The 27,713-nt window shown below is 56.2% G+C and overlaps 1 protein-coding gene across 13 annotated transcripts; it reads right to left on the minus strand.

Annotated features, from left to right (window-relative positions):
* Nucleotides 1–537: 537 nt before the first annotated feature.
* Nucleotides 538–27,036, minus strand: SLC19A1 (solute carrier family 19 member 1). 13 transcript variants are annotated; one of them, XM_027547867.1, is made up of 9 exons: nt 27,001–27,023; nt 23,597–23,714; nt 22,978–23,091; nt 21,432–21,621; nt 16,707–17,475; nt 16,446–16,638; nt 15,266–15,446; nt 13,634–13,775; nt 538–1,369 (listed from the first exon to the last, which is right to left on the minus strand). In XM_027547867.1, the coding sequence occupies exons 4-9, from the start codon at nt 21,618–21,620 to the stop codon at nt 1,149–1,151; spliced, it is 1,695 nt and encodes a 564-aa protein (XP_027403668.1). In that variant the 5' UTR covers nt 21,621; nt 22,978–23,091; nt 23,597–23,714; nt 27,001–27,023; the 3' UTR covers nt 538–1,148. The 13 variants fall into 13 exon arrangements, with proteins under 13 accessions (XP_027403668.1, XP_027403696.1, XP_027403713.1 ...); XM_027547895.1 differs by lacking the exon at nt 27,001–27,023 and adding an exon at nt 26,103–26,187 and having other exon boundaries at nt 21,432–21,649; XM_027547912.1 differs by lacking the exon at nt 27,001–27,023 and adding an exon at nt 26,103–26,185 and having other exon boundaries at nt 21,432–21,649; nt 23,655–23,714.
* Between the last annotated feature and the right edge of the window lie 677 nt (nt 27,037–27,713).

Here is a 27,713-nt window from a genome sequence, read left to right on the forward strand (position 1 = left end):
AACCCTCAGGGTGCCCTGAGATGGCCCGCTCACCCAAGTCAACCTCGGGGACCCCAGGGGCAGCCAGTTCTGGAAGCCCTGTCCCCAGCAGGCATCCTGCTCTGAAGTTGGAGCACTGGCCTTTTCTGTGGACCTTGGATAAAGGCCAGAGGCCACAGGAGGAGCTGGGATCAGCTCAGGTCAGGGTCGGGTCCTTGCCTGTGGCTAGGGGCAGGGCTGGGCCCCTCCATTGGCCTGGTGGACACATGGAGTCAGGTGCCCCCTCACGTGGGTTGCATGTCCATATCACGTGTCTGGGCATCACATCTCAGAGGATGTATGGCTGGCTCTCAAGCACCAGGGCAGTGCTCAGGGTGGCACAGGCAAGTCCCCGTGGGGCGGGTGCGTGAGCAGCTCCCAGGAGGGGGACAGCATCAACCCAGCTCTGAGCAAAGGAAGGAGAGGGTCTGGGGTGAAGTCTGGAACTGAGGCCCTTCCACTGGACAGAACCACCCCTCCAGTGCCCTGCTTCTCCCCCAGAAATAAGCTGGACAAGGATTTGCACTTATGTCCATTTTTTAAAAAAGGTACAGAGCATCATTGAAAACAAAATCACCAGGACAACTGCAAATGTCCCAGTTTAGCCACGGCCCAGAAACATGGCCCCTACAGCCCAGAATATCCCGTGGGGGCTGGGTCCCCTAGACTGGCATCTGGGACCACTTTGCTGACTCCCTGGGACAAGTGGGACCTGCCTCCCAAGGAGGAGAAAGCAGGGAGGCTGGGTGGGCACCTGGACCCCACCAGTGGCCCAGAGTAGGCAGGGACAGCAAAGCAGCCCCCAGTGGCCAGGGTGCCCTGCAGGCTGGGGGTCACAGCCAGGGCATGAGGCAGGGCTGAGGGGTGCCATGCTCTGGGTGCCATAAAGCAAGTCAAGGACCCCTCGTGGAGGCCACTGGCCCACGGACCGTGGGTCCCAAGGACAGACCACCAGGGCCTCAGTCACAGCTGCCACAGGGTGACGATGTGGACATGATGCCAGAGACCTGGCTGCTGACACAGAGAACTCAGCGAGCTCTGAGGTTCAGGTCTGGCTTGCTGCCTGCAGTGTCAGGAATTTGACTGCCCACCAGGCGGGACAGCCAGTCAGCTGAGGTCAGGCCTTGGCCTCAGACTGTGGGCTCAGCTCCCCCACAGCAAACACACCATCCTCCAGGGCTGGGAGCTGGGCTCCGTCCTGCGTGGCCTTCTCTTGCATGGGACTCATCAGCTCTTGGGCCGCCGGCAGGGGCTGGTGGCGGCTCTGTTGGAAGTGGCGCAGGCCCACCAGCACGGCAGCAAGGAAGTAGGCGGCGAAGAGCACCAGGAAGTACACGAAGTAGACAAGGAACTGGAACAGAGAGGTGCAGGTGAGGTCAGGGGAGCAGTGGGGGAGGGGGAGGGGCACCCATGGAACAGAGAGGTGCAGGTGAGGTCAGGGGAGCAGTGGGGGAGGGGGAGGGGCACCCATGGAACAGAGAGGTGCAGGTGAGGTCAGGGGAGCAGTGGGGGAGGGGGAGGGGCACCCATGGAACAGAGAGGTGCAGGTGAGGTCAGGGGAGCAGTGGGGGAGGGGGAGGGGCACCCAGGGAACAGGGACAGGGAACAGAGGGGGCAGGTGAGGTCAGGGGAGCACCTGGGGGAGGGGCACCCAGGGAACAGAGAGGTGCAGGTGAGGTCAGGGGAGCAGTGGGGGAGGGGGAGGGGCACCCATGGAACAGAGAGGTGCAGGTGAGGTCAGGGGAGCAGTGGGGGAGGGGGAGGGGCACCCAGGGAACAGGGACAGGGAACAGAGGGGGCAGGTGAGGTCAGGGGAGCACCTGGGGGAGGGGCACCCAGGGAACAGAGAGGTGCAGGTGAGGTCAGGGGAGCAGTGGGGGAGGGGGAGGGGCACCCAGGGAACAGAGAGGTGCAGGTGAGGTCAGGGGAGCAGTGGGGGAGGGGGAGGGGCACCCAGGGAACAGAGAGGTGCAGGTGAGGTCAGGGGAGCAGTGGGGGAGGGGGAGGGGCACGCAGGGAACAGAGGTGCAGGTGAGGTCAGGGGAGCAGTGGGGGAGGGGGAGGGGCACGCAGGGAACAGGGACAGGGAACAGAGGGGGCAGGTGAGGTCAGGGGAGCACCTGGGGGAGGGGGAGGGGCACCCAGGGAACAGAGGGGGCAGGTGAAGTCGGGGAGCACCTAGGGGAGGAGGAGGGGCACCCGGGGAACAGGGACAGGGAACAGAGGGGGCAGGTGAGGTCGGGGGAGCACCTGGGGGAGGGGGCACCCAGGGAACAGGGACAGGGAACAGAGAGGCGCAGGTGAGGTCAGGGAAGCACTGAGGGAGGGGGAGGGGCACCCAGGGAACAGGGACAGGGGATAGAGGGGGCAGGTGAGGTCAGGGGAGCACCTGGAGGAGGGGGCACCCAGGGAACAGGGACAGGGAACAGAGGGGGCAGGTGAGGTCGGGGGAGCACCCGGGGGAGGGGGAGGGGCACCCGGGGAACAGGGACAGGGAACAGAGGGGGCAGGTGAGGTCGGGGGAGCACCTAGGGGAGGGGGAGGGGCACACAGGCACCACAGACAGGGGAACAGAGAGGCACAGGGAGGTCACAGGAATGCCTGGGGAGAGGGGGCGGGGCACCCAGGCCTCCACAGGCCAGCCAAGCAGGGGCACACCAGGAGTTCTGAGCCTCTGCATCCTGCCTGAGGCATTCTGATCACTGGGTGTGACAGCAAATGTGAGCTTGGCTCTGGGGCCAAGTCTTCATACCTCTGTGGGTGGAGCCTGATGGAGGGGAACAGACCATCCGGTTGCCCAGCGCAGCCCCCACAGCCCTGGGGCCTGGGCAGCCCCGAACCCGGTGACCTGTGAAGCTGCCCAGCAGTGATGCACAGGGACCTGGGCCCAGCACAGGGGACCCTCCCACCTGAATCTCAGATCACCAGGGGCAGGGGTCCAGGGTGTCTCCCTCATCTGTGGGCCAGCTGCCCGGAGCTCCACTCCCCCAGGGGGGCTCCCTAAGACCCCCTTCGGCACCAGCACACTCAGCCCTCCTAGGAAAGCTCATTTTCAGAAACAAAACCAGGAAGTGAACCATCAGAGACTTCACTCCCAGGAACCTGGGGCTGGCATGTCCTGCCGGTTTCTCTCTGAGTGTGAGTGAAGCCCTGGACACTGCACAGAGAGCACTCAGAAGGTGACTGAAAGCTGGATGTGCAGACCAGCTCGACCTTGGAGCAACACGGCAATGTGTTCCCTGGGTTTTTTCTTCTTTCTGCTGCCTGTATTCTTAAAGGAACCAAAAGAAGCCAGCAAACCAGAAATCCCAAAACACATGGGGAAAAAACCAACACTAACAAAAGCTGCTCCAAACGAAGGATCAGGAGAGGGACCACCGGCCCAGCAGGACGGGACACTGAAGAATGGGAACCACTCTACTCCACCCCACCCTCATGACCCAGGCTGTGACGCCCCCCGTCTGGTCAGGGCCCGGTGGGGAGCTGGAATGTTCCCCCCCACAGAGACCACACAGAAAGCCTGGGCTGTCGCTCTTAGCAGGCGGTGCCCCCCACTCACTGAAGAGTCAGGACTTTCAACCCACCCAGCAGTGGCAAGAATGCTCTGCCCCCACCAGGATCACTGGAGGCCACAGGGTAACGAGGCACCCAGGCCCTCCCAACCACGTGGCCACGTGGGGAGCTGGCACTCCCATCCTTGCCCGCACCCACCCCTCAGTGTGAGGAGGGCTGAGTGGGGAGTCTGGACACCCACCCCACCTGGCTGTAAAAAGGTACAAGCTCCTAGTCTTCTGCAAGGGTGGTGTCAGGAAAAGCCAACTAAAACAAAGGATTAAATAGGATCCAGAGGGACTTCCCTGGTGGTCCAGTAGTTAAGAATCCACCATGCCATGCAGGGGACGCAGGTTCAATTCCAGGTCAGGGCACTAAGATCCCACATGCCTCAGAGTAACTAAGTCCAAGTACTGCAACTAAGACCCAAAGCAGCCAAATAAATAAGTATTTAAAAAAAAATAAGATCTAGACTCTCATAACATAATGGCCAAAATGTACAGGTTTCACTTAAAAAAGTCACTCAGCAAACTTAGAAAAAGTTCTCTAAATGAATGAAATGCAACCAACAGACACGGATACCAAGATGACAAGAGATGATAAAGCTTTGCAGAAAAGAAATGGAAGAGATAAAGAAGAAAAGTTACAGTAAAAGAAGAAAGTAACCAATATAAAAACTTAACACATGGTCTTGATAACAGAATGGAGGGAACAGGGAAAAGAATCCATGCACTGGGAGAGGCAACAATAGAAATGAGCCAATTGAAACAACACAACAGACAGGGAAACGAGCACAGCCGCATTCTCTAGGGGACAAAACACCATTATGGGAGTAAAACAAGAAGAAAGAAAAAGGATGGAACTGAAAAAGCACTGGAGGGAATAATGGCCGTGAAAATGTCTCAACTCTGGCAAGGGAGGTAAACCTACAGATTTAAGAAGCTGCGTGTGTATCACGTCCAGTTGCTCAGTCATGCCCAACTCTTTGCGACCCCACAGACTGCAGCCCACAAGGCTCCTCTGTCCATGGAATTTTCCAGGCAAGAATACTTGAGTTGCCATTTCCCCCTGCAGGGCATCTTGCCAACCCAGGGACTGCACTTGCATCTCCCATCTCCTGCACTGGCATGCAGATGCTCTACCACCGAGCCACCCTGGAAGCCCCTTACGAGTGTGGGGGAACCCCAAACAAAACACCCACCCCAAATCAGACCAACACAGATCATAATCAAAGTTTTGAAAGCTAAAGACAAAGAAAAAGGGAAAATCTTGAAAGCAGCCAGAAAAAAATGACATTGTAGGGGAAAAATAATTAGAACGACAGTGGATTTTTCACCAGAAACCAAGAAGGTCACAAGGAAATGATATTTTTTCACACGCTGAACAAAAAAACTGTTAACCCAGAAACCTATTCCACTGAAAACATCCTTCAGAAATGAAAAGTAAATCAAGATACTCTCAGGTCAAGAAAAACTGAGAACAATTTGTCACCAGCAGACCTGCCCTGAAAGAATGCCTGAAGAAGGTTCTCTAAACAGAAGGTAAATGATCAGAAACCTGTGACATCAAGAAGGAGAAACAACAGTGATCAAAATTATGGATAAATAGACTTTTCTTCTCTCCAGTTTCCTAAATGTTTGATAGCTGAAGTAAAACTTATAACCCCATCTTAGGCAGCTCTAATGATATACAGGGGAAATAAATAAGGCACTTGTACTATAGACAGTGGAGAGAAAAGTGACTTAAAGGAGGTGAGATTTCAATACTTACTACAACTGGCCATTTAATACACAAAGCAACTATCAAAAAAGTTATCACAAGAGATACACTCAAATTATACAACAGATAACCCAAAATGAAGTTCTGAAGAATCTGTAAATAACATATGACAAGGCAGGGGAAAAGGAAACAGAAACAAAAGGCAGCGAATAAAAGGAAAATAAAAATGAAACGACAGATGGAAGTTCTAAGACAGCACAATTACACTAAATATAAATGGTCTAAATAAATCAATCAAAGAAAGAGACTGGCAGAGTGAGTTAAAAAAACATGACACCCATATGCTATCTACAAGAAACTCAAGTATAACAATATAGTAAGGTTAAAAATAAGTAAAAATATTAAATAAGTTATTATTTTAAAATATTAAAATATTTAAACTAAAATATTTAAAAATATTTAAAAAATAAGTTAAAAATAAGTAAAAATATAGTAAGGTTAAAAAGGTCAGTTTTCATTCCAATCCCAAAGAAAGGCAATGCCAAAGAATGCTCAAACTACTGCACAATTGCACTCATCTCACACGCTAGTAAAGTAATGCTCAAAATTCTCCAAGCCAGGCTTTAGCAATACGTGAACCGTGAACTTCCTGATGTTCAAGCTGGTTTTAGAAAAGGCAGAGGAACCAGAGATCAAATTGCCAACATCTGCTGGATCATGGAAAAAGCAAGAGAGTTCCAGAAAAACATCTATTTCTGCTTTATTGACTATGCCAAGGCCTTTGACTGTGTGGATCACAATAAACTGTGGAAAATTCTGAAAGAGATGGGAATACCAGACCACCTGATCTGCCTCTTGAGAAATTTGTATGCAGGTCAGGAAGCAACAGTTAGAACTGGACATGGAACAACAGACTGGTTCCAAATAGGAAAAGGAGTACATCAAGGCTGTATATTGTCACCCTGTTTATTTAACTTATATGCAGAGTACATCATGAGAAATGCTGGACTGGAAGAAACACAAACTGGAATCAAGATTGCCGGGAGAAATATCAATAACCTCAGATATGCAGATGACACCACCCTTATGGCAGAAAGTGAAGAGGAACTCAAAAGCCTCTTAATGAAAGTGAAAGTGGAGAGTGAAAAAGTTGGCTTAAAGCTCAACATTCAGAAAACGAAGATCATGGCATCCAGTCCCATCACTTCATGGCAAATAGATGGCGAAACAGTGGAAACAGTGTCAGACTTTATTTTTCTGGGCTCCAAAATCACTGCAGATGGTGACTGCAGCCATGAAATTAAAAGACACTTACTCCTTGGAAGGAAAGTTATGACCAACCTAGATAGCATATTCAAAAGCAGAGACATTACTTTGCCAACAAAGGTTCGTCTAGTCAAGGCTATGGTTTTTCCTGTGGTCATGTATGGATGTGAGAGTTGGACTGTGAAGAAGGCTGAGCGCCGAAGAATTGATGCTTTTGAACTGTGGTATTGGAGAAGACTCTTGAGAGTCCCTTGCACTGCAAGGAGATCCAACCAGTCCATTCTGAAGGAGATCAGCCCTGGGATTTCTTTGGAAGGACTGATGCTAAAGCTAAAACTCCAGTACTTTGGCCACCTCATGCGAAGAGTTGACTCATTGGAAAAGACTCTGATGCTGGGAGGGAGTGGGGGCAAGAGGAGAAGGGGACAACAGAGGATGAGATGGCTGGATGGCATCACTGACTCAATGGACGTGAGTCTGAGTGAACTCTGGGAGTTGGTGATGGACAGGGAGGCCTGGTGTGCTGCGATTCATGGGGTCGCAAAGAGTTGGACACGACTGAGCAACTGATCTGATCTGATCTGAAGGTTAAAAATAAAAAGACAGAGGCTTCCCTGGTGGCTCAGTGGTAAAAAAAAAAAAAAAAAAAAAATCCACCTGCCAATGGGGGAGACATAGGTTCAATCCCTGATCTGGGATGATCCCATATGCCACAGAGCAACTAAACCTGTGTGCCGTAACAGATGAGCCTGTGCTCTGGAGCCTAGGAATTGCGACTACGGAGCCCATGTGATGCAACTACTGAAGCCCACGTGCTCTAGAGCCTGTGCTCAGCAACAAGAGAAGCCACTGCAATGAGAAGTCCATGTACCGCAACTAGAGAAAGCTTGCACAGCAATGAAGACCCAGCACAGCCAATAAATAAATTAAAGTTGGGGGGAAAAAAGCTAAAGGAAAGCAGAATGGCTATGTGAATATCATGTAAAGTAGACTTCGGAGAAAAGAAAATGACCACAGGCAGAGAAGGACATTATATAATGTTAAAAGACTCAGTCTACCAAGACACACCGTGCCTGTGTATACAAAAATAGCTGTAAAAATGTGAAGCAAAAACATGATAGAATTGAAAGAAAAAATAGACAAATTCACAATTATAAATGAAAACTTCAACATTCCTTTCTCAACAACAGGCCAGACAGAAAATCCATAAGGATACAGAAAAAAAAACAATACCACCATCAGAAATAGGATGTAATTGGTATTTATAGAATACTCCACCCCCAAACAGCAGAATTCGCATTCTTTTCAAGTGTCCATGCAGCATATAACAAGATAAGACCACGTCCTGGGCCATAAAACAAACCTTGACATAATGCAGATTGTGTTCTCTGATTACAAAAGAATAGAATCAAAAATATAAAGCAATAACAGAAAGATAGGAAAACAATCAAAACACTTGGAAACTAAACAAAACATTTTGAGATAATCATAGGTCAAAGAGAAAGTATGAAAAGAGACAAAAATACATAGAAATGAAAGAAAATGAAGATACAACATATCAAAATCTGTAGGATGTAGCTAAAGCAGGCTCAGAGGGAAATGTATATCAATAAATGCAAATATTAGAAAAGAAGTCTCAAATCATTAATCTAAGCTTCCATCTCAAGAACCTAGAAAAAGATGAGCAAAATAAATCCAAAGGAAGTAAAACAAAGGAAACAGTTAAAACAAAAGTTCTAGCCAGCGCAATAAGACAAGAAAGTAAATTAAAAACATGTAAGAAAAGACCTCCCAGAACAAATAAGTGACCTCAACAAGATCACACAAGATTAACACACACAAGTCAATGTGTTTCTTATACAGGCAGACCTCAGAGATATTGCTCAGTTCCAGACCACCCCAATAAATATTGCAATAAAGCAACTCACACAAATTTTTTGGTTTCCCAGTACACATAAAAATTATGTTTACACTATACTATAGTCTATTAAGTGTTTAATAGCATTATGTCTAAAAAGAAAATGTACATACCTTAATAAAAATATTTTATTGCTAAAAAATGCTAACTGCCATCTAACAATGCAGGGTTGCCACAAATCTTCAACCTGTAAAAATGTCAGTATCTTCAAAGCATGGTATAGTGAAGTACAATAAAATGAGGTCTGCATGACTTCCCTGGTGGCTCAGACAGTAAAAGCGACTGTCTACAATGTGGGAGACCTGAGTTCAATCCCTGGGTCGGGAAAATCCCCTGGTGAAGGAAATGGCAACCCACTCCAGTACTCTTGCCTGGAAAAACCCATGGACAGATGAAGGAGCCTAGCAGGCTACAGTCCATGGGGTCTCCAAGAGTCGGACACAACTGAGTGACTTCACCTTCTTTTTTTTCTTTCTTGAACTAGCAATGAACACGACACTGTTATAGACTGAACTGTCTCCCTTCAAAATTCATTGTTGAAGCCCTAACCCCCAGTATGACTGTATGTGGAGGTAAGACCTTTCAGGAGTGATTAAGGTTAAATGAGGTTATGAGGGTAGAACTCTGATCCAGTATGACTGCTGTCCTTACAAGAGACAGAGGTACCAGGAGTGCACACAGAAGAAAGACCAAGTGAGGAGAGGGGCCTTGGGAGGAACCAAGCCTGCAAACACTTTGATCTCACACTTCCAGCCTCCAGATTGTTAGAGAATAGATTGCTGTTGCACAAACTGCCCAGTCTGTGATATTTTGTTATGGCAGTCCTTGCAGATTAATGCAGACACCAAAACTAAAAATATCACATAACAATTGCTCACAAAACACTGAAACACCTAGGAATAACCCTAAGAAAACATGCACAGCACCACAGTGCTTGCATGCATGTCAAAAACTACAAAATGCTGAAAGAAATCAAAGAAGATCCAAGTAAACGGAGAGACATACCATGTTCACAGGTTGAAGACTCAAGAGACTAAAAGATATCTATTCTCCCAACACTGATAAACAAGCTTAATGCAATTCCTAGCAAAATCACAACAAAAGTTTTTGTAGATACAGACAAGATTACTCGAAAATGTAGAGAGAAAGGCAAAGAAACTCTAATAGCTAAAACAATTCTGAAAAAATTTTCAAAGTTGGAGGAATCAGGGTGCCCACTTTTAAAACTTACCACATAGCTACACAAGCAGGACAGTGTGGTGGTGGAGGAAGGGTGGGCACCCAGCCCAACAGAACAGAGAACCCAGAAGCAAGTTCACACAAGTGGTGAAAAAGCAATTCAGTCTTTCAACAAACGGTGCTGGAGCAACTAGACATCCACAGACAAAAGGAATGGAACAACATTAATGTCACACCTTACACAAAAGTTAACTCAAAACAGGTCACAGACTTAGGTATCGAACTACAAAACTTTAATAAGAAGCTGGGGCAAATCTTTGGGACCCAGAACCAGGCAGAGCTACTATGTGCTCTGTGCTAAGTCACTACAGTCCTGTCTGACTCTGTGACCCTATTGAAGAAGGAATTCATAGGGCCTGGACTCCATCTTAGGCCTGTTCATGCTGATCATGCTTGGCCACCTTCCCAATGGACTCTGAACTCTGTGGTTAGTGCCTATGAAAACAACACCAGAAGGATAAGACCCCCTCCAGACAGGGGAGCCTTGAAGATCGTATCTAGGTTACTCATCACCTAAGAGAAGACATACACTAATCACCCCTTCCTCCAGACAGGCCATAAATTTTTGTGTATCTATCAGAGTGTAACCTTGGGTTTATTGATTATTGGCTAATTGTTTGACTGAGCACATGAGCATGTGAATGATGGGGTTATTGGGATTGTATTTCCCTTGGTTTATGTAAGTCTCAAGGAATTTGGGGTGGTGGGTTCAGACACGTACACATGGGGTATAAAAGATTTTCACAAATGCTGGTCGGGGTCCTTGGCTAAGAGGAGACTCTGCCTTGGGCCCGCCGGTGTAATAAACTGCACTCCACTATCTGCATTGTCCTTCTGAGTGAGTTTGTTTCCCGGAAAGCGTGGCTACAACACCATGGACCCTCAGTCCATGGGGTTCTCCAGGCAAGAATACTGGAGTGGATTGCCATTTGCTTCTCCAGGGGATCTTTCCGACCCAGGATTCGAACCCACATCTCTTATGTCTCCCGCATTGGCAGGTGGGTTCTTTACCACTAGTGCCACCTGGGAAGCCCAGAATTATTTTATGTAACACCAAAACTAAATCCACAAAAGGACAAAGGAATGAATCAGACCTCATCAAAATTAAAAACTTTTACTCTGCAAATAGACCTATTAAGAAGACAAGATGGTCTGCTATGGACTGGGAGATGCCTGCAAAGCACATGTCCGACAAAGGACTGGTATCTAGAATAACAGACATGCTCAAACTCAAGATTAAAAAGACAAAGGCCCCGACCAGGAAATGGGCAGAAAGACACTCTTCACCCAGGAGCATGCAGCTGCACGGAAGAAGAGAAGCGTCACGGCCATCAGGGGACGAGTGTGTGCATGCTCAGTGGTGTCGGACTGTTGGCGACCCCATGGTCTGTAGCCGCCCTCCTCAGTCCAAGGAATTTTCCAGGCAAGAATACTGGAGTAGGTAGCCATTCCCTTCTCCAGTGGATCTTCCTGATCCAGGGATCGAAGCCAGGTCTCCTGCATTACAGGCAGATTCTTTACTGTCTGAGCCATCAGGGAAGCCCATCATAGCCATCAGGGAAATGCAAATTAAAAACCACAGGGATCAGCTCTCCACACCATTCAGAATGGCTAAACAAATGGTGGCCCTATCAAAGGCTGGTGAGAATGTGGAGAAACCGGCCTCCTCAGGCATGGCTGGTGAGAATTAAAAAATGGTGCAGAACAGTCTGGCAGCCACCCCAGGACTCAATGACTGCACTTCAGGGCATTTATCCAGAAAAACGGAAATCCAGGGTCACACAGAAAGCTATACACCAATGTTTAGAGCAGCCCCCAACTGGACCAAGCTGGGGCTCCTGGCAGTAAGCAGGTAAGAGCCTGGGTCCAGTCACCAGGGAACCCACACAGCACAGGACCCAACGGGAGTAGCTATGTGTCTCTAGGAGCTGGAATAAGTGGTTAAAAGTCAATCCTGACTCATAGGGTTCCACCTAAAGGCACTCTCAAGATGACAACACTACAGAAATGGGGGCAAAACCAGGGCTGCTGGGGTTAGGGAGGAGGCGGAGTGGGGCCCGGCGTGGCTGCAGGGGATGGGCAGGCACGCTCCCATCTCAACTGTGGGGTCCACATCCCCCTAGTGCCTGCACCCCAGAACTGTAGGATGTGGCCAGTGGGGAGGCTGGGTATGAGTCTCTGCATTACCTGTTACCCCGTGAGTGTGTGGTGACCCAGAAATACCGTTTAACTCAAAAGCCAGCCCCCCAGGCCAGCTCCCCACATGCTCTGGGCTGGTTCTCACCACCAGCTCCGTTCCCCACCCCCACTCTCACTACCCATGACGTAGGGATGGGCCCCTAGTGCACTGCATGCGGAAGCAGTGAGAGGAGCAGGGATGACTCTCCTGCCGGATGAATTTCCTGCCGGAAATTACCAGGATCCGTAATTTCTAATTACAAGCAAGCCTGTAGAGCTCCCTTTTAACCAGGAAATTAAAGCAGCTGAACAAAAATCGATATGATGTCAGCTTGACCTGGCAAGGCCATAAAGTGCCACGTGGTGGGGCTGGGCTGAAGTCCAGCCCTGCCCCAGCCTGGAGCCCCTGAGAAGCCCCACCGCCCAGAGCCGGGATGACCGGCGCTCCAGGGAGGGGGAACACCCCTGGGTGTGGAGGCCCCTCCCAGGCCAGGTGGACGGTTACCAGCAAGGCCCACAGTCAAGCCAGGAAGCAATGGTGCTCCCTGCAGAGGCTGCCGCTCCAGAGGGGAGGCCTCACCAGCGGGTCCCAGTGAAGGAGGGCCCAACCCACCACCTCCGGACAGAGGTCTGGTGCCTCTGGACTGCCCCTCCCGCCCAGCCGTAGGCAGTCACACACGCCCCATGGGCCTGAGTCCAACTCAGCCACCCTGCTCAGCCACAGTCCCCAGTGTTCAGCCTGGGGGACCCTCCTGGGGAGGCAGGGCCGAGACCTGCCTGCTCGGGTGGACACAAACAGCCACAGGCCCTGATGTCCTTTCCGAACCCCAGCCAAAAATCCCTCTTCTGAACATGAGGGTCTCTTGTGCTTGGAACTTTCTCCCTGGTCAGCTCTGGCAAGGGAGTCACCAGGGCAAGGCTGACCCGGCACCCTTGGACAGAGGGCTGGACTTCATGGAGCCGCCACACCCCAGGGAGGCCCAGTTCCCAGCAGGTGGAGGCTGCACCAAGGAGCCCAGTGACAACCCTCCACAGGCCCATTCTCTGGCTAGTTCCAGCTCACTCAGAGGTCCTGCCCTGGCTGAGGCACCGGGAGTCCAGCCTGAGTGTGTCCCAGGTCTCACGTTCTTCTCAGGAGACAGAGGACTGGATAGAGGGAGGGGTCGGGAAAGGGGCTGACAGGCACCAAGGTCAATAAACCCTGGAGCTCCGCTCTCATCTGCCCCCACAGAGAGCTGTCCCAGGAGCAGGACCCATTGCAGGAAGGCCTGTCGGAGGGCACAGGAAATGCTCAGGACCATGCCTCCAGCCTTCCCGGGACATCAGCCAGTGTAGGGGATACCCAGGGCCCCGAGAGCTCCTGCAGAAGTGACCGGTACCCAGGCTGGCCTCGGAGACCCCAGAGGTCTCACTGGACTTGACTGCACATGCCCGCTGCACTGCCCAATGTGGGCAGCATTCGCAGCCCCAACCTGAGCCCTGCAAGAGAGCTGCACAGGTTGGCACCAGGCAGCCAGATTGTGGCCCTCGGCCTCCCTGCCCTCTGAGCCTTCCCTCCCTGTTCCCACTCAGTCCAGAGAGTCTGGCTAGACATGCCCCTGCCTGCAGCGTGTCTATGGTCTGGGTCCCGGGAGGGGTGGCACTGCTGGCCGGGCGGGCACCAGGAGGCCTGGCCAGGACTTCTCCTCCAACCCACCCTGAGGCTTCCCTCCGCCAGGAAGTGAGCCCGAAAGCGGAGCTTACCTGAGAGTGGACCGGGAGGCCCAGGCCCCGCTTGTCGGAGACGATGAGGGTGATGACGGTCTTGAGAACAGTGGCGAGGAACGTGTTGATGCCGAAGACCAGGGCACGGAGCTCTTGAGAAAGAGAAGCCGCGATCTGAAAACTTCACAGGGAAGCGGGCCGAGGTCAGATGGCCGGGGTGAGACGCGCCCAGAGATGCAGAAGACGCAGCTAGGTGGCAGTGCCCTCAGGCAGCCAGAACAGCCGCAGGTCCACCGAGGCTGCAGGGCTTGCAGGGAGACCATGAGGCCCACGCAGCGCCTGGGCTGCCCACCGCCCTGGGCCTGTGCTCTGAGCTGTACATCCTCCCTTCATGACCCATAAAAGGAGTGCAGAGCCAGGCGCAGAAGGAAGCCCTAGGAGACAAAGCCTCCTGGAAACCCTGGGACAAAATAAGTTGTCATCATTACAGGGCTCTCAGAAAACCGTCCCCCTGAAAGCAGGGTGTTAACACAACCACAGGCACAGACGGGCACGAGGAAAATTCCGGATTTAAAGTGCTTTGCTGTTAAATGAGTCAGTAAATTAGAAAAAGACCCATAAAACAAATAAAGAAGCAAGAGGAATTAATATGCTCAGTGCTTCCAGCGCTCTGCACAGAAATTACCATTTGAACACACTTTCAATTAAAAGCCCCAAAGTGCCTTAAAAGAAACTAGACAGGAAACGTTCTCAAGTTCCGAAGAATGAGTGAACAAAAATAGCCAAGAAGCCTTACACAGAATGACAAAGGCTGGGGAGCTTCTGCTGGGGGTGCGGGAGGGTTGGGACGACAAGACGTACATGAAGTGCCAGGGTGGGCAGGCGCACAGTAACTCAAGCGATAGATTAACTCCTGGCAAACAGGAGCCCAGCCAGGTCCCACGGGTACAGGCAGAACAAGACGCCACCTGTGCAACTGGGGGAGATGCTGCTGCCAGAGCTCCACGAGTGGGATTAAAGCCAACGGTAACATGGTTACACACTCTGTGAAAGGCCCCACCACCACACCCACACGTGGGCTGCAGACGACCGGGGAATAGGAGATCCCAGCGGGAAACTCATGGGTGTGAACTGGCCAGGACAGCAGGAGGGGCCGCTGGCCCACAAGCCACCCTCCGCCCGCCATGCAGGCTGTGCGCCTGCCGAGCTGTGTCCGCAGCATCTCTTAAACCCTTTCCTTTCGTGAACTCTGACCTGGCTGGCCCACTTCCAGAACCACCTGAGGCCATTATCAGAACTTCAGAAGAAAAATGTAGGTGAGAGGGTGAGGCTTCTGAGCTACTCGTCTCAGGGAGATACTGGAGACGGTGGCCTTGTCACCAGGAAGACCAAAAACAATGCCCTCTGGACACAGAGCCTCAGACTTATGAGGTGGGGGAGCGATGACCCCGGCAGCCTGACACCCACATGTCAGCCACGGGGCCTGAGGGGGGGCCTGTCTCATATTTGACCCTTTCTGCATCGTATTTGATCTTTCTGCTACAAACACCCATGGCTTTTACAATTGACACACGAGACACGAGGTGTCCTGAGAGAAGTGAGGGGAAGACACCATGGGCCCTGGCGCCCTCTCCACAATGCTGGCGGCGGCAGGAGAGGTGGGGCGCTTACGGGCTGAGAGCAGGTCAGGATGGGAGGATGCAGCGTCCCGCTCGTGTGGGAGGCCAGGCCCGGGGCCACGTCCATAAGGCAGTTGGGGAAGGCAGCCATGGCCACAGGGGCAGGAGGGCGGCGGAGCATAAACCGTGCCAGCAGGGCCAGGGTGTGGTCTTGGCGCCTGGGCAGCACTGGCCTAGGAAAGGAAAGGACCAAGTCTGATCCAGGCTTCCTCCCACAGACCAGGGCAAGCACGGGTCTGACGCGCAGGGGGACTATGAGGCGGTGCAGGGGAGCCAGGCCACCATGCCGTGGGCAGGGGGGCGGGCGGCAGAGGGGCAGGAGTCTGAGGACACCATCCAAGTTCAACCCAAGGTGGGGGCACATGTTCTCACATGGGTGTGACCAGAGTGGACGGTCCACGTCAGGACGAGGTGTCCCTGGGGAGACGGGGCGCAGAGGGGAACTGGAGGCAAACTGCTGGGGACAATGACAGGCCACCTGCTGGGTATGGATGTTGAGTATGTGTTGTGTGTCACATGCGTGGTGTGAAAACGTGTGTCTGGGGTGAACACACGGTGGGAGAGGTCTGGTTCAGAGGGTGCACTGAGGGGTCAGGAGCCAGACCCAGCAGGACGTGGCCGGGGAAGGTTCTGGAAGCCACAGTGGGTCGGCAGGAAGCTCTTGGGACATCCCCGGGCAGTTGCAGGAGCGTCGCCAGGGGTGTGAGGAACCACGGGCATCAGGGAAGGTCTCCTTTGGGCAGAAGGCCAGCTGGGTCACCCAGTTGCTGCTGTGAGCCGCTCTGCCCAGAAGCGGGAGAGGGCGGGAGTGGCCTCAGAGTCACCCATGACAGGACCTCAGGGCCGGGAGGCAGGACTTCAGAGGTCCAGTCTGTGTGGACACCAGAGGCTCATGGGGGGCGCAGAGGGGACACCCACACAGGCCAGACTCCTCGCCCAGCCTTAGGGTCCTGGCAGCTTGGACAGGGCATGCTGTGGGCAAGGCGGCTCCTGGCTAAAGGCACTTGGGGCTCACGCTCCAACATGAGCAGTACATACCCTGCTGCTCCCCATGGAACCTTCTGGAAGGAGGCCTTCTGCTACATACCGTCCATGGCCCTCCAGCCACCCACCACTCCTCCCCCTGCCACTTCCAGTTTCTCAGGCCACCTGCCAGCCCCAGCCCGACTCACGTGGCGATGGGCACCAGGAACTGGTAGGAGCCGCGGAAGAGCACGAAGGCCGCGTAGCACAACCAAATGTCGTCAGTCTTGTACATGAGGAACACCAGCCCCGCCTGCAGCACCGTCACCACCGCGATGACCAGCCTGGCCCACAGCGCCCAGCGGATCTTCACGAAGCCCGCGGCGAAGGAGGTGAGGGCACCTGGGGAGACAAGTCGCGTCACGGCCATCCGGGTGGTCAGGGTCGCCGCCCCAGGGGGCGGGGCGTACCTAGCAGCGTGGAGGCAGCGTCCGCCGCGCCGTTGTAGACCCTGGTGGTGTCCGTGGTGGGGTGAACCACGTTCCACAGGATGTGCACGTAGTAGACGATCAGGTAGTAGCCGGCGGAGTTGAAGACCCACCAGAGAGACCAGAGGCGCAGCTGCGGCAGCCGCACCGCGCGGCCCAGCTCTCCCGGCACGCGCACGAACGTCGAGTCCCGCCAGGCGGCCGGCAGCCAGCCCGGCTTCGCGCCCGCGGCCTTCGCCTGGCCCGGGTTCATCTGGTCCAGCTCAGAGGGCGCGGCCCCGGCAGGTCCGGGGACTCCGCGGTTGAAGAAGAGGCTGCGCTTGGGGCGCTTCAGGAAGAGCGCCAGCACCAGGCTGAAGGTGAGGAAGGCCAGCGAGATGTAGTTGAGCGTGGAGAAGGCGACCCTGCCTACGGTGACCAGCAGCTGGCCCAGCACCGAGCTGGTGAAGACGCCCAGCAGCACTGAGGCCCGCGAGTAGCTGGCCATGCGCTGGTAGCGGGCAGGGGGCACCAGCGAGAAGATGTAGGAGGAGTAGGCAATGCGGGCAGCCATGGTGATGCTGAAGAAGAACTCCATGAACTGCATGTGCAGCACGGTCGAGCCAAACAGCAGCAGGAGCCACACAGACACGTAGCTCAGGCCTTGCAGCAGCAGCACCGGCTTGTAGCAGAGGTAGTCGGTCAGCAAGAAGATGGGCACCAGCACGACCAGGTATGAGTAGGACAGCACCGGCGTGATCTCGTTGGTGACCTGTGGGACGGCACATGCATGACCCCCAGCCCCAGAGCACGGTCCTTGCTGTCACGTCTGCTGGGCTGGGCCTAGCACCTGCAAGCCCCACATGGACCCCATGCACCCCCAAGTCACCCCGTCTTCTGTGCCCCTTTATCACAGTGCCCCATCAGGACTACGTGACGAGTACTGTCCTTCAAACAGGTGCAGCACTTAGGGCTGTCCAGGGCATCCGAGGAAACAGAGAGACGCACAACCAGACCCCCAAACGTGTTCCACTCTGATCCCATCCCCAAGGGCGTGCTCCTCAGGAAGCAGTTTGGTATTGACACCTGCAGAGCGCTGGTAAGTGTGCTGAAAATAATCAGTAACTACATGCTAAGCCACGGTGATCCAGTCTTGTCTCTAATGAAATAACATGATAGGATTTCACCTTAAATCTAACAATATAGAAAACAGAGCTGTGACTAATCTACACTCTTGCCAGCAGCTGAGGAAGGCCTTCAGCGGGCTGGTCTCACTCGGTCCCAGGGCACAGGGGACGCTACAGCCACCCTTGCACCAGCCATGCAGGAGAGCAAAGCTGGGCCCTCACCCCCACCTGTCAGGCAGGACTAGGAGCTGCCTCCATGGGAGCCAGGACTCCCAGCTTCACCAAGGGAGCTGTCCATGGCCTTGGCCATTCAGCTCTCCACTCAGACAGGGCCGACCCAGCAGGACACTCCCTCCTGGGCACGCAGGGCAAGGCCACAGCCACAGACCCCCTTGGGATGCGAGCCAGATGTCTTCCCATTGCCCAGGAAGGGGCACCCTGGGCCTGCCCCCTAGGAAGAGGTCCCAGCTTTTGAGAGACCCAAGTCTTTGGCCCCACCGCCCTTTCCTGGGGGATGCACACAGGAGGGAGCCTGTGCTCAGAGCCTTTCCCGAGGCCCAGCTGGATGTTTAGCAGGTGGTCTCCTACAGGAATCCAAATGACCCCACCTGACCCTCCCAGGGGCCTCATATGACCCCAAATGACCCTCCCAGGAGTTCCATCTGACCGCAACTGACCCTCCCAGGGCCTAGCCATGGCTCAGACCAGCCAGGGGCAACAACAGGTGAGCCTCTGGCCTTGTTGGGCTCTCAGAGGCTTTGGCCTCCCTTGGTTCCCACCCAGCTCAGGGCGCTAACCCTGACTGCGCCTGACCACCTGCTAACACCAAGGCCCACTTCACAGATGCACCAAGGGCCCAGAGCTGAGCCCAGGTCAGCATGCGGGGCCCAGCTGAGCCCACCGCTTCCTGGAGGCTCACCCATGGTTTTCTGCAGCCATCATGTCTGTCCACCCAGAACTTACAGCCTAACTGGCTAGGCCTCGGCACTGCTTCTCAGTCTATGCTCGGGACCCCAAGCTGGCCACACACTCACTGCCTCCAGGGCTCCCCATCCGCTGGAAGCCACCCAATACTGAGCACTAGAACTCTGGGACAGTCCAAGACAGTCTTGGTGCAAATCTGTTCTCAGGGGTGCTGAAAAACCAGTGCTGGTCCCAGAGCCATGGGGACTGGCTACAGGGTCAGAGCCTTGTTTATGGAAAATTCCGGGAACATCAAACAACCCCTATTAGTGGTCGAGCCCTCTTGGCAGGCAGCTTGCACAGCTGCGGGGCCTTGGGGTCAGAACCGCAGGAGGCCAGCCGTTCTTCCTTGTCCCCTCGCTGCTGCCCAGGCCCTGGATCCGCGTTCTCCAGCTGGGCAGGCACGCAGGCCAGGGGGCAGACCCATGTTGTATTTGGGAACTGCGGGGAGCACGGCACCCATGGAGTCCCTGTGGCAGGTGGCATGAGGGCCGCCTCATCCTGGCCCACCCAGTGTTGCTGGGCCATGTTCCCAGCACCTCGGTGTGGACAGGCTTAGATCCAGACTGACAGGCAGGACAAGGAAGCCATGCCCACACCAGGATCCGGGCAGCCAACAGGAGGCTTAGCCGGGGCGCCATGGCAGGCAGGACAAGGACAGGATGCCATGGGCTCTGAGGACCATGGGACAAGGGGTGCAGGGCAGGGCCAGGCCATAGGTGACCAGAATTCCAAGAGGAGTGGCGTCAACAGCCTACACCTGGCTGCACCCAGAGGGGTGCAGGAAGCAAGGGCAGGACAGGGGCTGTCACACCAGTGACAGGCAGGGTCAGCCACGGGCCAGCAAGGACTACTGTGTAAAACGTCCTGGGCCGGGGTCATCGTGGAGGTAGGGGGGGTGCTGCAGGACCCAACCCAGGCAGCTCAGGAGCAGAGGAGTCACAGGCTCCAAGGTGCAAAACAAACCTCATACCCGCCAGGAAGTGCTTCATGAACCAAAGGGCAGCCAGGGCGGGGGCGGGGGGTACCAGATGTGTGTGCAGGCAACACTCAGCACAAACCGGGAAGAATGGGGCTGAGTTCACAGTGAAACTGCGGCCCAGAGGACGTGGCAAGTGGGGAGGAAGCTGGTGGACAGGAGACACCGGGCCTCCCAGTGCCAGAAGCCCACCAGGCACAGGAAGGCAGACGCCCGCAGAGGGGGAAGCTGGCAAGGCCAGGCTTGGGGACAGCCAGGAACATGAGACGCTGCAACAGAAATCAAGGAAATCCAAGCCCGGCAGCAAGCCCTTCGTCTATCAGATGGGCACAAACTCAACACCACTTTGTGGGTGCTGATGAAATGGAGTCAGGGCCCGGTCTTGCGCTGCAGAGGGTGGAAGCGACTGCAGCAGCGTTTCCCCTGGGGGATGGGATGAGCTGGAGACCTCAGAGACCCTTGGAGCAAGGCGGGGGAGGGGGTTCTTGGTGGTTTGAGTCCCTGGGTAGTATCAGCCTGTATCTATGTGGGAGAAGTGACTGTGGCCACAGACCCACCGGGCTGTCCCCAAACAGGCCTCTGCCGATCTCGGGTCACATCCAAGGCCTGGTGGGCAGCTTAATTTCTGGAACCTACTACTTAAGCGCTAACTTGTGACCTGAGAGGGCAGGCAAGTGGGAGTTTACTATAGCGATTTTCCTTGTAGTTATTTTAATGGAGCGTCCCACGGGGCTCACTCCTAAGTCATCTTGGCAGTGGACGACAGGCCCTTGCAGAACAGAGTGGCGTCCAGGGAACCAGCCAGTCAGTGAATGGGGGACATGCCATACCCAGTGCTGGAAGGAGGCAAGGCCCCCCACCCCAGACTCACCTGGGAAGTCACCCCTCTGGCCGTGGGGTTGGAGCCCTCACACACACATGGCTTTGAGCCCAGGCATGACGCCAGGGCACACGGGTGTGTCTGTTTCCCAAGAGGGCTACTTTGAGGGGGCAGGCTCGTATGCATGGCGATTCCATATGGCTTAATTCTGGGGTCACTGAGGGGTGGGGGCCAAGCCCTGGACCAGGGAGAGGCAGGAGCTCCCTGAAGAAATCAAGCGGGAAATCCCCGTGGGACCCAGTGGGGTCCAGCACCAGTGGCAGGGGGTGTGGAGGCCAAGGTCACCCTGCAGGGAACAGACCGGGTTAGGGTGAGGCTCTGGGGTGGCAGGTGGTCCTAAGGAAAGACGAGGAGGGGTGGTGAACAGACCCTGACCATGTGCTCCATCGACCAACGGACTCTGAGTCCTCTTGATTTATTTTATGGAGACGGAAACCAGCAGGGACATTGCCTGCTGCTGCTTTTACTCTGACGCAAGACTCCCATGGGGTATAAGCTTATTAGTCGGGTTCCAATGAGATCCTTTGTCCTTGTTGCTAAGCAAAAGGCAAATTCCTTCTGTAATTCCTCTCCGCAAACAGGCCTCTACTGGAAGCAAGGGCTCCACAGATGGGTGGGCAGGCAGATGAGGCCCCTGGGCTCTGCCCCAGAGGCCCACGGCGGGCACAACCCCTCCACCAGACCTGCCACCACCCCACAGGGACTGGTGGCTGCCAGCGCCTGCAGCCATGCAGCCCCCGTGCTCTGGCCCGTCCCACCCGCATGCGCGCCCAACGTGCCTGAGTCTGCGTGAAGTTCTTGTCGGGGCCCAGGAGGTAAGGCGTGATGAAGCTCTCCCCAGGCCGCATCTGGGCCATGAAGCCGTAGAAGCAGAGGAAGAACACCAGGCACCACCAGGACTGCTGCTCATGGCCGGGCTGGGGCTCTGCTGGCATCTGCTTCTCCACCTCTGGGACAGAGAGCGCCATGCTGCCAGGAAATGGACGGGACATCGCACCTGAAGGGGAAGCTAGAGTCAGGGTGGCTCAGCAGACAACTGCAGCCGCCTCCCCCAAAAACTCTGCGGTGACGGGCTCCCCACCACACAAGTCATTCAACCAGAACTCACATCACACAGAGGAAGGGGCCCCCAGCCCCAGCCCTATGCCCTCAACCTGGAGCTTGTGACCATCCAGACGCCAGGCCCACCCAAGCTAGGGTGTCACCACCTCTGAGGGCTCCAGGGCCTTAGATCCATAGAGTGGCAGGAACCACGTGGGGCCCATAAATGCTAAATAACCGAAAGTAAATGCAATTTAAGATACAGGTCCCCAGGGACCCCAGGGTCCAGTCACGCGCTCATAGTGCCGCCTACTGTGGGCCAGTGGGCAGGCAGGACCCCTGTGCCCTGCCCCAGAGGTCCAAGGCAGACACGACCCCTCTGCCGGACCTCCCACCGCAAGGTCTGATGACTGCTCTTGTGGCTGGAGTCTCAGTGTCACATCACCAGGCATGTCCATGTGCCAGGCACAGCAGAGGAGCAGTCCTGAGACAGCCAAGAGGAAAGGGGTAGGAAGAGGCCCTGCTGGGCACACAGCCCCTCCGGGAGGCCAGGGACACATCCGGGGAACAGCACAGAGGTCCATGATGGGGGCAGCATAAGACCCCTCCCACCTCCCTGGGCAGGCCTGGGCCACGCTCAGCAAGGGAGCTATGGTCTGATGAGCAAGTTCTTCCTTCCTCTCTCGTTCATTTCCGTGAGGAAAACGGGGCAGGGGTGTCACAGCAGTAACCCCCTGGAGAAGCCGAGGTTGGTGGGTTTATTTGTGAGGCTACAAGGAAGGCAGCAGCGGCCCGGGGGGTTACTGGGTCCTAGGACCTGGTCCCAGCCTTCTCAAGAACTAAGTGAAACACCAGCCAAGAAGGGGGGCCAGAAACCCCTGGGAGATGTGGCTTCCCGGAGAGCACACAGGCCAAGTGGCTCCAGCAGAAAGACTCTGTTTAAGGCGGGCACACACGGCCCCCACTCCAGCCCCAGGACTCCCCTCAAGCCCACTCATGACTCCTGGGCCACTGCTGCCTGAGTGCCAGGAAAACGGAGACCCTCAGTCAGCTGAGCACCCAGCATGGGGTAAACAGCCAAGAACTTACAAAACACAGGGCCCCCAGGAGTGGGTTCCCACACTCTCTGTCCCTAGGGTCCCCAGGAGCAGGGTCCTACAGGCCACCATGCTCCCAGCCCCCACAGGCTCAAGAGTTCAGGAGTCCCCACGCTCCCTGTCCCCAGGGGCTCAGGGGTCCCTGTTCTGAAAGGTGTTGTCTCCAGAGTTGACAGAGATTCCCTACCTGGTGCCCCCGAATTCTGATTCCCAGGGCAGAAATCTCAGACTCCAGAGCACACCAGCTTCTTCATTTCTACTTCCTGGACTCCCACAGCTTCTGAAGCCTGAGGCGGTGCTTCTGAGAGTCCCAGGAGAGTGAGAGGCTGTCAGTAGGTCTGAGGCAGAAGGACTCTGCTCCCTGACACGCCCCCCCTACCCCTTCCTCCCCCGCAATCCCAAACAACAGGAGCTGATGACAGCTCCACCCCCAGTATCTGAGGCCAGCACCACAACCCCCAGCGCTCAGACACCCCGGCGCCCAGCCCTAAGGGTCCCAAGAGTTCTCAGGGTCACAACAGAGTGGTGGACCACTGCCCTCCCCAGCAGCACAGATCTGCAAGAGTCCACACCCTGTGATGGCCAGGGAGCTGGTGAGGGGGTGGGGGGCAGGTCTGCAGACCCTCGGGGTTTACATGGGGGCTCTGGGAGTGTCCCACCAGCTGCTCCCCTCCAGGCCACCCCATCCCTGCAATCTGGGGAAGCTGAGCTCGCTGCTGGAGTCCCTCACCTTCCTCCCCCAGCCAGTGAGAGAAGCCTGGGTTCCTCAGCCCGTGGACCACAGGATGAGGAGGGCCCAGGCTCACCTGCGCCTCGTTCCTCTGGGCTGCAGCCTACTGGTTGGTGGGTCTCCTTCCCATTTACCTGCCTCTGCACCAACTTCTGCTCCAGACGACACAGGCACAACCTCAGGCCTGCTCCTCCCTGGGGTGGCAGAAAGAAAGCAGCCTTCTCATCTGGACTAGGGTGCTGGGGAGGTCAGGGAGGTCCACTGACCACTCCAGAAGGAGGGACCCAGGCTGCCTCTGTGTTTTTCTGTGCCCTGGTGTCAGGGACCCACTCTCCAAGGACGAGCCAAGACGCCCACCCCAGACAAAGGCAGCCGCCTGTCCTAAGAAACATCTACGGCCTGGTGGACAGCCCAGTGACCCTGGAGCCCAGCCCCGCCCACCCCCCACACCCCCATCCCGCCCCACGCCAGGGGAGCAGAAGCAACAGTGAAGACCTGGAAAGCTCAGAAGGTCCCGGACCCTGTGGGGTTCCCTTCAGAAATGGTCACTTTCATTTCTGCTTTATGTTTTCTCCTGAGTGTCACTTAAAGATCTGCCCCTCCCACCCACACGAGGCCCTCCTCCAACTTTGGGGGGGGGTGGGGGTCACAGTCCTGGCCTGTCCTGCGCCAGCACCTCTTACACCCCATGTAAGAGGCCTTGCAGAGCTGTGGGAGGGGGCCTCGAGGCAGGCTGACCTGTCACTCATCACAGGCCTCACCGAAGACAGAGTGCTAGGCTCGAGGGGCTGGTGTCCTGGCCGCTGTGAGACCACCACCCGGGGCCATAAGCGATGGCACTGATTTGCACTGGAGTGGCCAGGAGGCCGGGCCCATTTTGGAACACGTGTCCCCCCATGCACCACCCCACGTACTTCCCAAAGATTCCAAAGCAGGCGGAGGGCAGCCAGCGCATGCGCCCACAGCTGGACTGCAGGGTCACAGGGAGGGCTTGTGCCCATCCAGGGAGCACAGGCGGCCACACCAGAGCATAGGACCCAGGGGTGCAGAAGAAAGAGTGGACGCATAGCTGGGCTCTCCCTGGGGGGCCGGGCACTGCCTGTGTTCCTGGCGGCCTTGGGGGCCTCAAGGATTACCCACCCTGTTCATTTATTCGACTCACATGAGGGCACTGCCATGGCTAAGATTAAAGTCCTCTTCCAAACACTCAGGCCCAGGAAGGAGAGCCGGAGGGACCCGTCATATACTGACGGCCACATAAACAGGGCACCCTGGGCAAGCGAGGTGCCCGAGCTCAGGGCAAGGAGGCAGGTGGGCCGCTGAAGGAAGCACTGCCCGGCACCTTGGCAAGCCGCAGGCAAGATGAGGACCTTCAGGAGAAGGTCCTGACCATCATCCTGGAAGGCCCCTTCTGACGACCCGTGCTCCCATCTGCGCCCTCCAGTTCTGTGCTCCCAGCACCTGGGAAGGCTGGAGACCCAAGACCAAGACAAACCAAACACCATGGCTCTCATCTGGCGCTTCAGGAGAGCCACCACTGTCTCAGGCTGCCATGTGCTCACTGAACAGAGAAAAGCCTTGTGCCCTCCAGATCACATGACAGTTTGTATTCCAAAGAGTAAAAAGGAAAACCATCTGGGCATCCCTACTGTGGACATCAAACCCACAAGTTGAAAACCCCCTGGACACGCTGGTCATCTCTGCCTAGCACAGATAGCTGTAACTTGGGGTCATTAAACCCATCAATGCCCCCTCTGAAAGTAAGCATCCTGGCAGCGCCAGTTCTTGCAGTCCAGCAAAGGCCGCTGGGTGGGCTGCCCAGCCGAACCCCGCGGGCCTGGACACCTGGCTCCCAAACCCGCAAGGGGAGGCAGTTCTGCTGATTCGGTATGGGCTAGTGGGGAAGGGGGCCCAACAGGGAGCTCCAAGGACTATGGCACCTGCACCTCTGGGTGGGCTGGAAGACAACTGCTTCCAGATTCCCGCTGGCCTTCTGAGACCTGCGGCCCGGACACCCGGGGGGCGAGGAATCCCATGAACACACGTGTGACGGTCACTCCCGAGGCTCTCTAGCACAGGTGGGGGGAAAGCGTGCCTTCCGGAGAGGTGCAGAGTGTCCCACGGCCCTGGACACTCTCCAGCACCCGGCTCCAACCGCGTCAGGAGCTGCTCCAAGGGGAAGATGTTCACACCTACAGACTCCAGACGCAGGAAACGACAAAGGCTTGGCTGGAGACCAGACATGCAGCCCGGCTCCCCCTCTTGCCCGGAGCCAGGCTCGGAGAATGCGCCGGGGTTGCCACGTGGGGCGAGGCGGCACGTGGGGCGAGGCGGCACGTGGGACTCACTGCCCCCGCACTCATCTCCGGCGCCCCCGCGCCCAACCCCATCCCGGGACCAGGAGCCCCCAGCTCGTGTCCCCGCGCCCACCCCAGCACCCGCAGCTCCTGCACCTGATGCTTTCCCCGAGCCCCAAAGCCCGGCCTGCGCGCACTCCGGCATTGGGAGCGTGTGACCCGCGCGCGCTCCCTGCAGCCCGGCCCGCACCTTCACAACCTTCCCGGACCACGCAGCCCCAGTACCTGCTCGCTCGCGGCCTCCGGGCTAGGGGCGGAGGACCACAGTGCCCACAATGCCCCGCGGCCGCTCGCTTCCGCTAGGCTGGGGGGAGGGACGCGCCTGGCCCTGCCCCGCCACGCGTTGCCGGGACACACTGCAAGGTCTCCGACACGCCCCGCCACAGTCTCACCCAAGGTCCGAACCCAGCGGGCTCAGAAGTCCCGCGCGCACGACCCGCGGCAATTCGGAACGCAACCCCTACTCAGCCCACCCAGTCGCCGCCCCCTGGTCACGCGCCCCTGGTCGCCCAGGGCTGGCTACTCCCCGTGCCTCCACCCCGCCCCCGGCGCCCACCCCGGACGTCCTCGCGCGCCGCGCAGCCCCCGGCGCCCACCCCAGAGCTCCTCGCGCGCAGTTCGCGCGTTCTTCGTGCCTACCCACCCAGCGCCGGACTCCCGTCACACTGGTCACAGCTCGCGGCTGTGCCGAAGGTCTCCGGACCGGGACTGGAAAGAGGCGTCCCCCCCTCCCCCGCTGCGCCCCACCAACTCCTGGCTGCAAGTGTCCCTTGGACGAGGGCCGCCCCCTGACTTGTGCACCGCCTGTCGCGCAGACACCCCAGCAAGAAGTTCTCGAGCTTTATCTTTTAGATTCATTTATCCTGAGACGTGCTGTATGGCATCACCTACTCGATGGACTTGAGTTTGAGTGAACTCCGGGAGTTGGTGATGGACAGGGAGGCCTGGCCTGCTGCGATTCATGGGGTCGCAAAGAGTCGGACACGACTGAGCGACTGAACTGAACTGAACTGATCCTGAGACATGCCTGCCCTCGCCAACCCACAAACTCGAGCCAGGGGCACTGGTCACTGAGCCAGGCAGGACAGCACTGTGGGGTTGGAAGGACCCCTGCCCCACTTACGGTCGTAGGTGCTTCTGGACTCCATCAGCTCCTTCTATCAATCATGCGGGACTCGGGCAAGTACAGACTCTGCTCCCCCTCCCTCCCCTCCCCCCCCCCCACCCAACGCTGGGAGGCAGAGCAGATTGGGGGAGGGGTACAAAGACAAAGGAGTGGCCCAGAGGCCAAGTTGGACCAAGCAGAAGGTCCCTGGAGGGATCCCAGGAAGGGAACATCCAGTCCTGGTGTCTGGCTTCACAGCCTCCTGGCCAGTGCCTCCCCGACCCTGATCACAGCAAGACCAGCCCCCTGGACGTGGCCTGCCTTGTGCTGTGCAGTCTTTGACAGTGAAGGATGCTGGCAGGGAGGATGCTTGTGAGTCATGAGCAGGGAGGTTCAGGTGCCCAGGCTGTGACCTTCAGGCCGGAGCACTGAGAAGCAGCCCCAGTGGGAGGCGTCTCACAACCTCAGAAAGTGGCTGCTCCCTCCCTCTGCCCGAAAAGCTGGCACCAAGGAGCATGGCCGTTGGGAACCCAGCACTAGTCAGCCATCACAGTTGGCCAAGTTTGGGAACTGGGCCGGCCCAGAACAGCAGTGCAGCCCCTCAGAGAGCAGGACGGACAGCACCCGGGGACCTGGTGTGCACAGGTGTGCAGAGAGCGGCTTCCCCCGTAGGTGGGATCAGAGCTCCTCCCCCATGTCCCTCACCTGGTGGCCCCTCTCTGGCACTTGGG

This window comes from Bos indicus x Bos taurus, chromosome 1, assembly GCF_003369695.1.
Source record: "Bos indicus x Bos taurus breed Angus x Brahman F1 hybrid chromosome 1, Bos_hybrid_MaternalHap_v2.0, whole genome shotgun sequence".
Classification (NCBI taxonomy): Eukaryota; Metazoa; Chordata; class Mammalia; order Artiodactyla; family Bovidae; genus Bos; species Bos indicus x Bos taurus.

What these genes read in the sequence shown, in the direction of transcription:
- SLC19A1 (XM_027547887.1), bottom strand. Translation starts at nt 27,025, where the DNA reads ATGGAGTCCAGAAGCACCTACGACC. An exon ending in GTCCAGAAGCACCTACGACC is followed by an intron (nt 23,715 to 27,000) that starts GTAAGTGGGGCA and finishes CTGCCACCCCAG; the next exon opens with GGAGGAGCAGGCCTGAGGTT. An exon ending in AGAACTTCACGCAGACTCAG is followed by an intron (nt 17,476 to 21,431) that starts GCACGTTGGGCG and finishes GCCGTCCCACAG; the next exon opens with GTCACCAACGAGATCACGCC.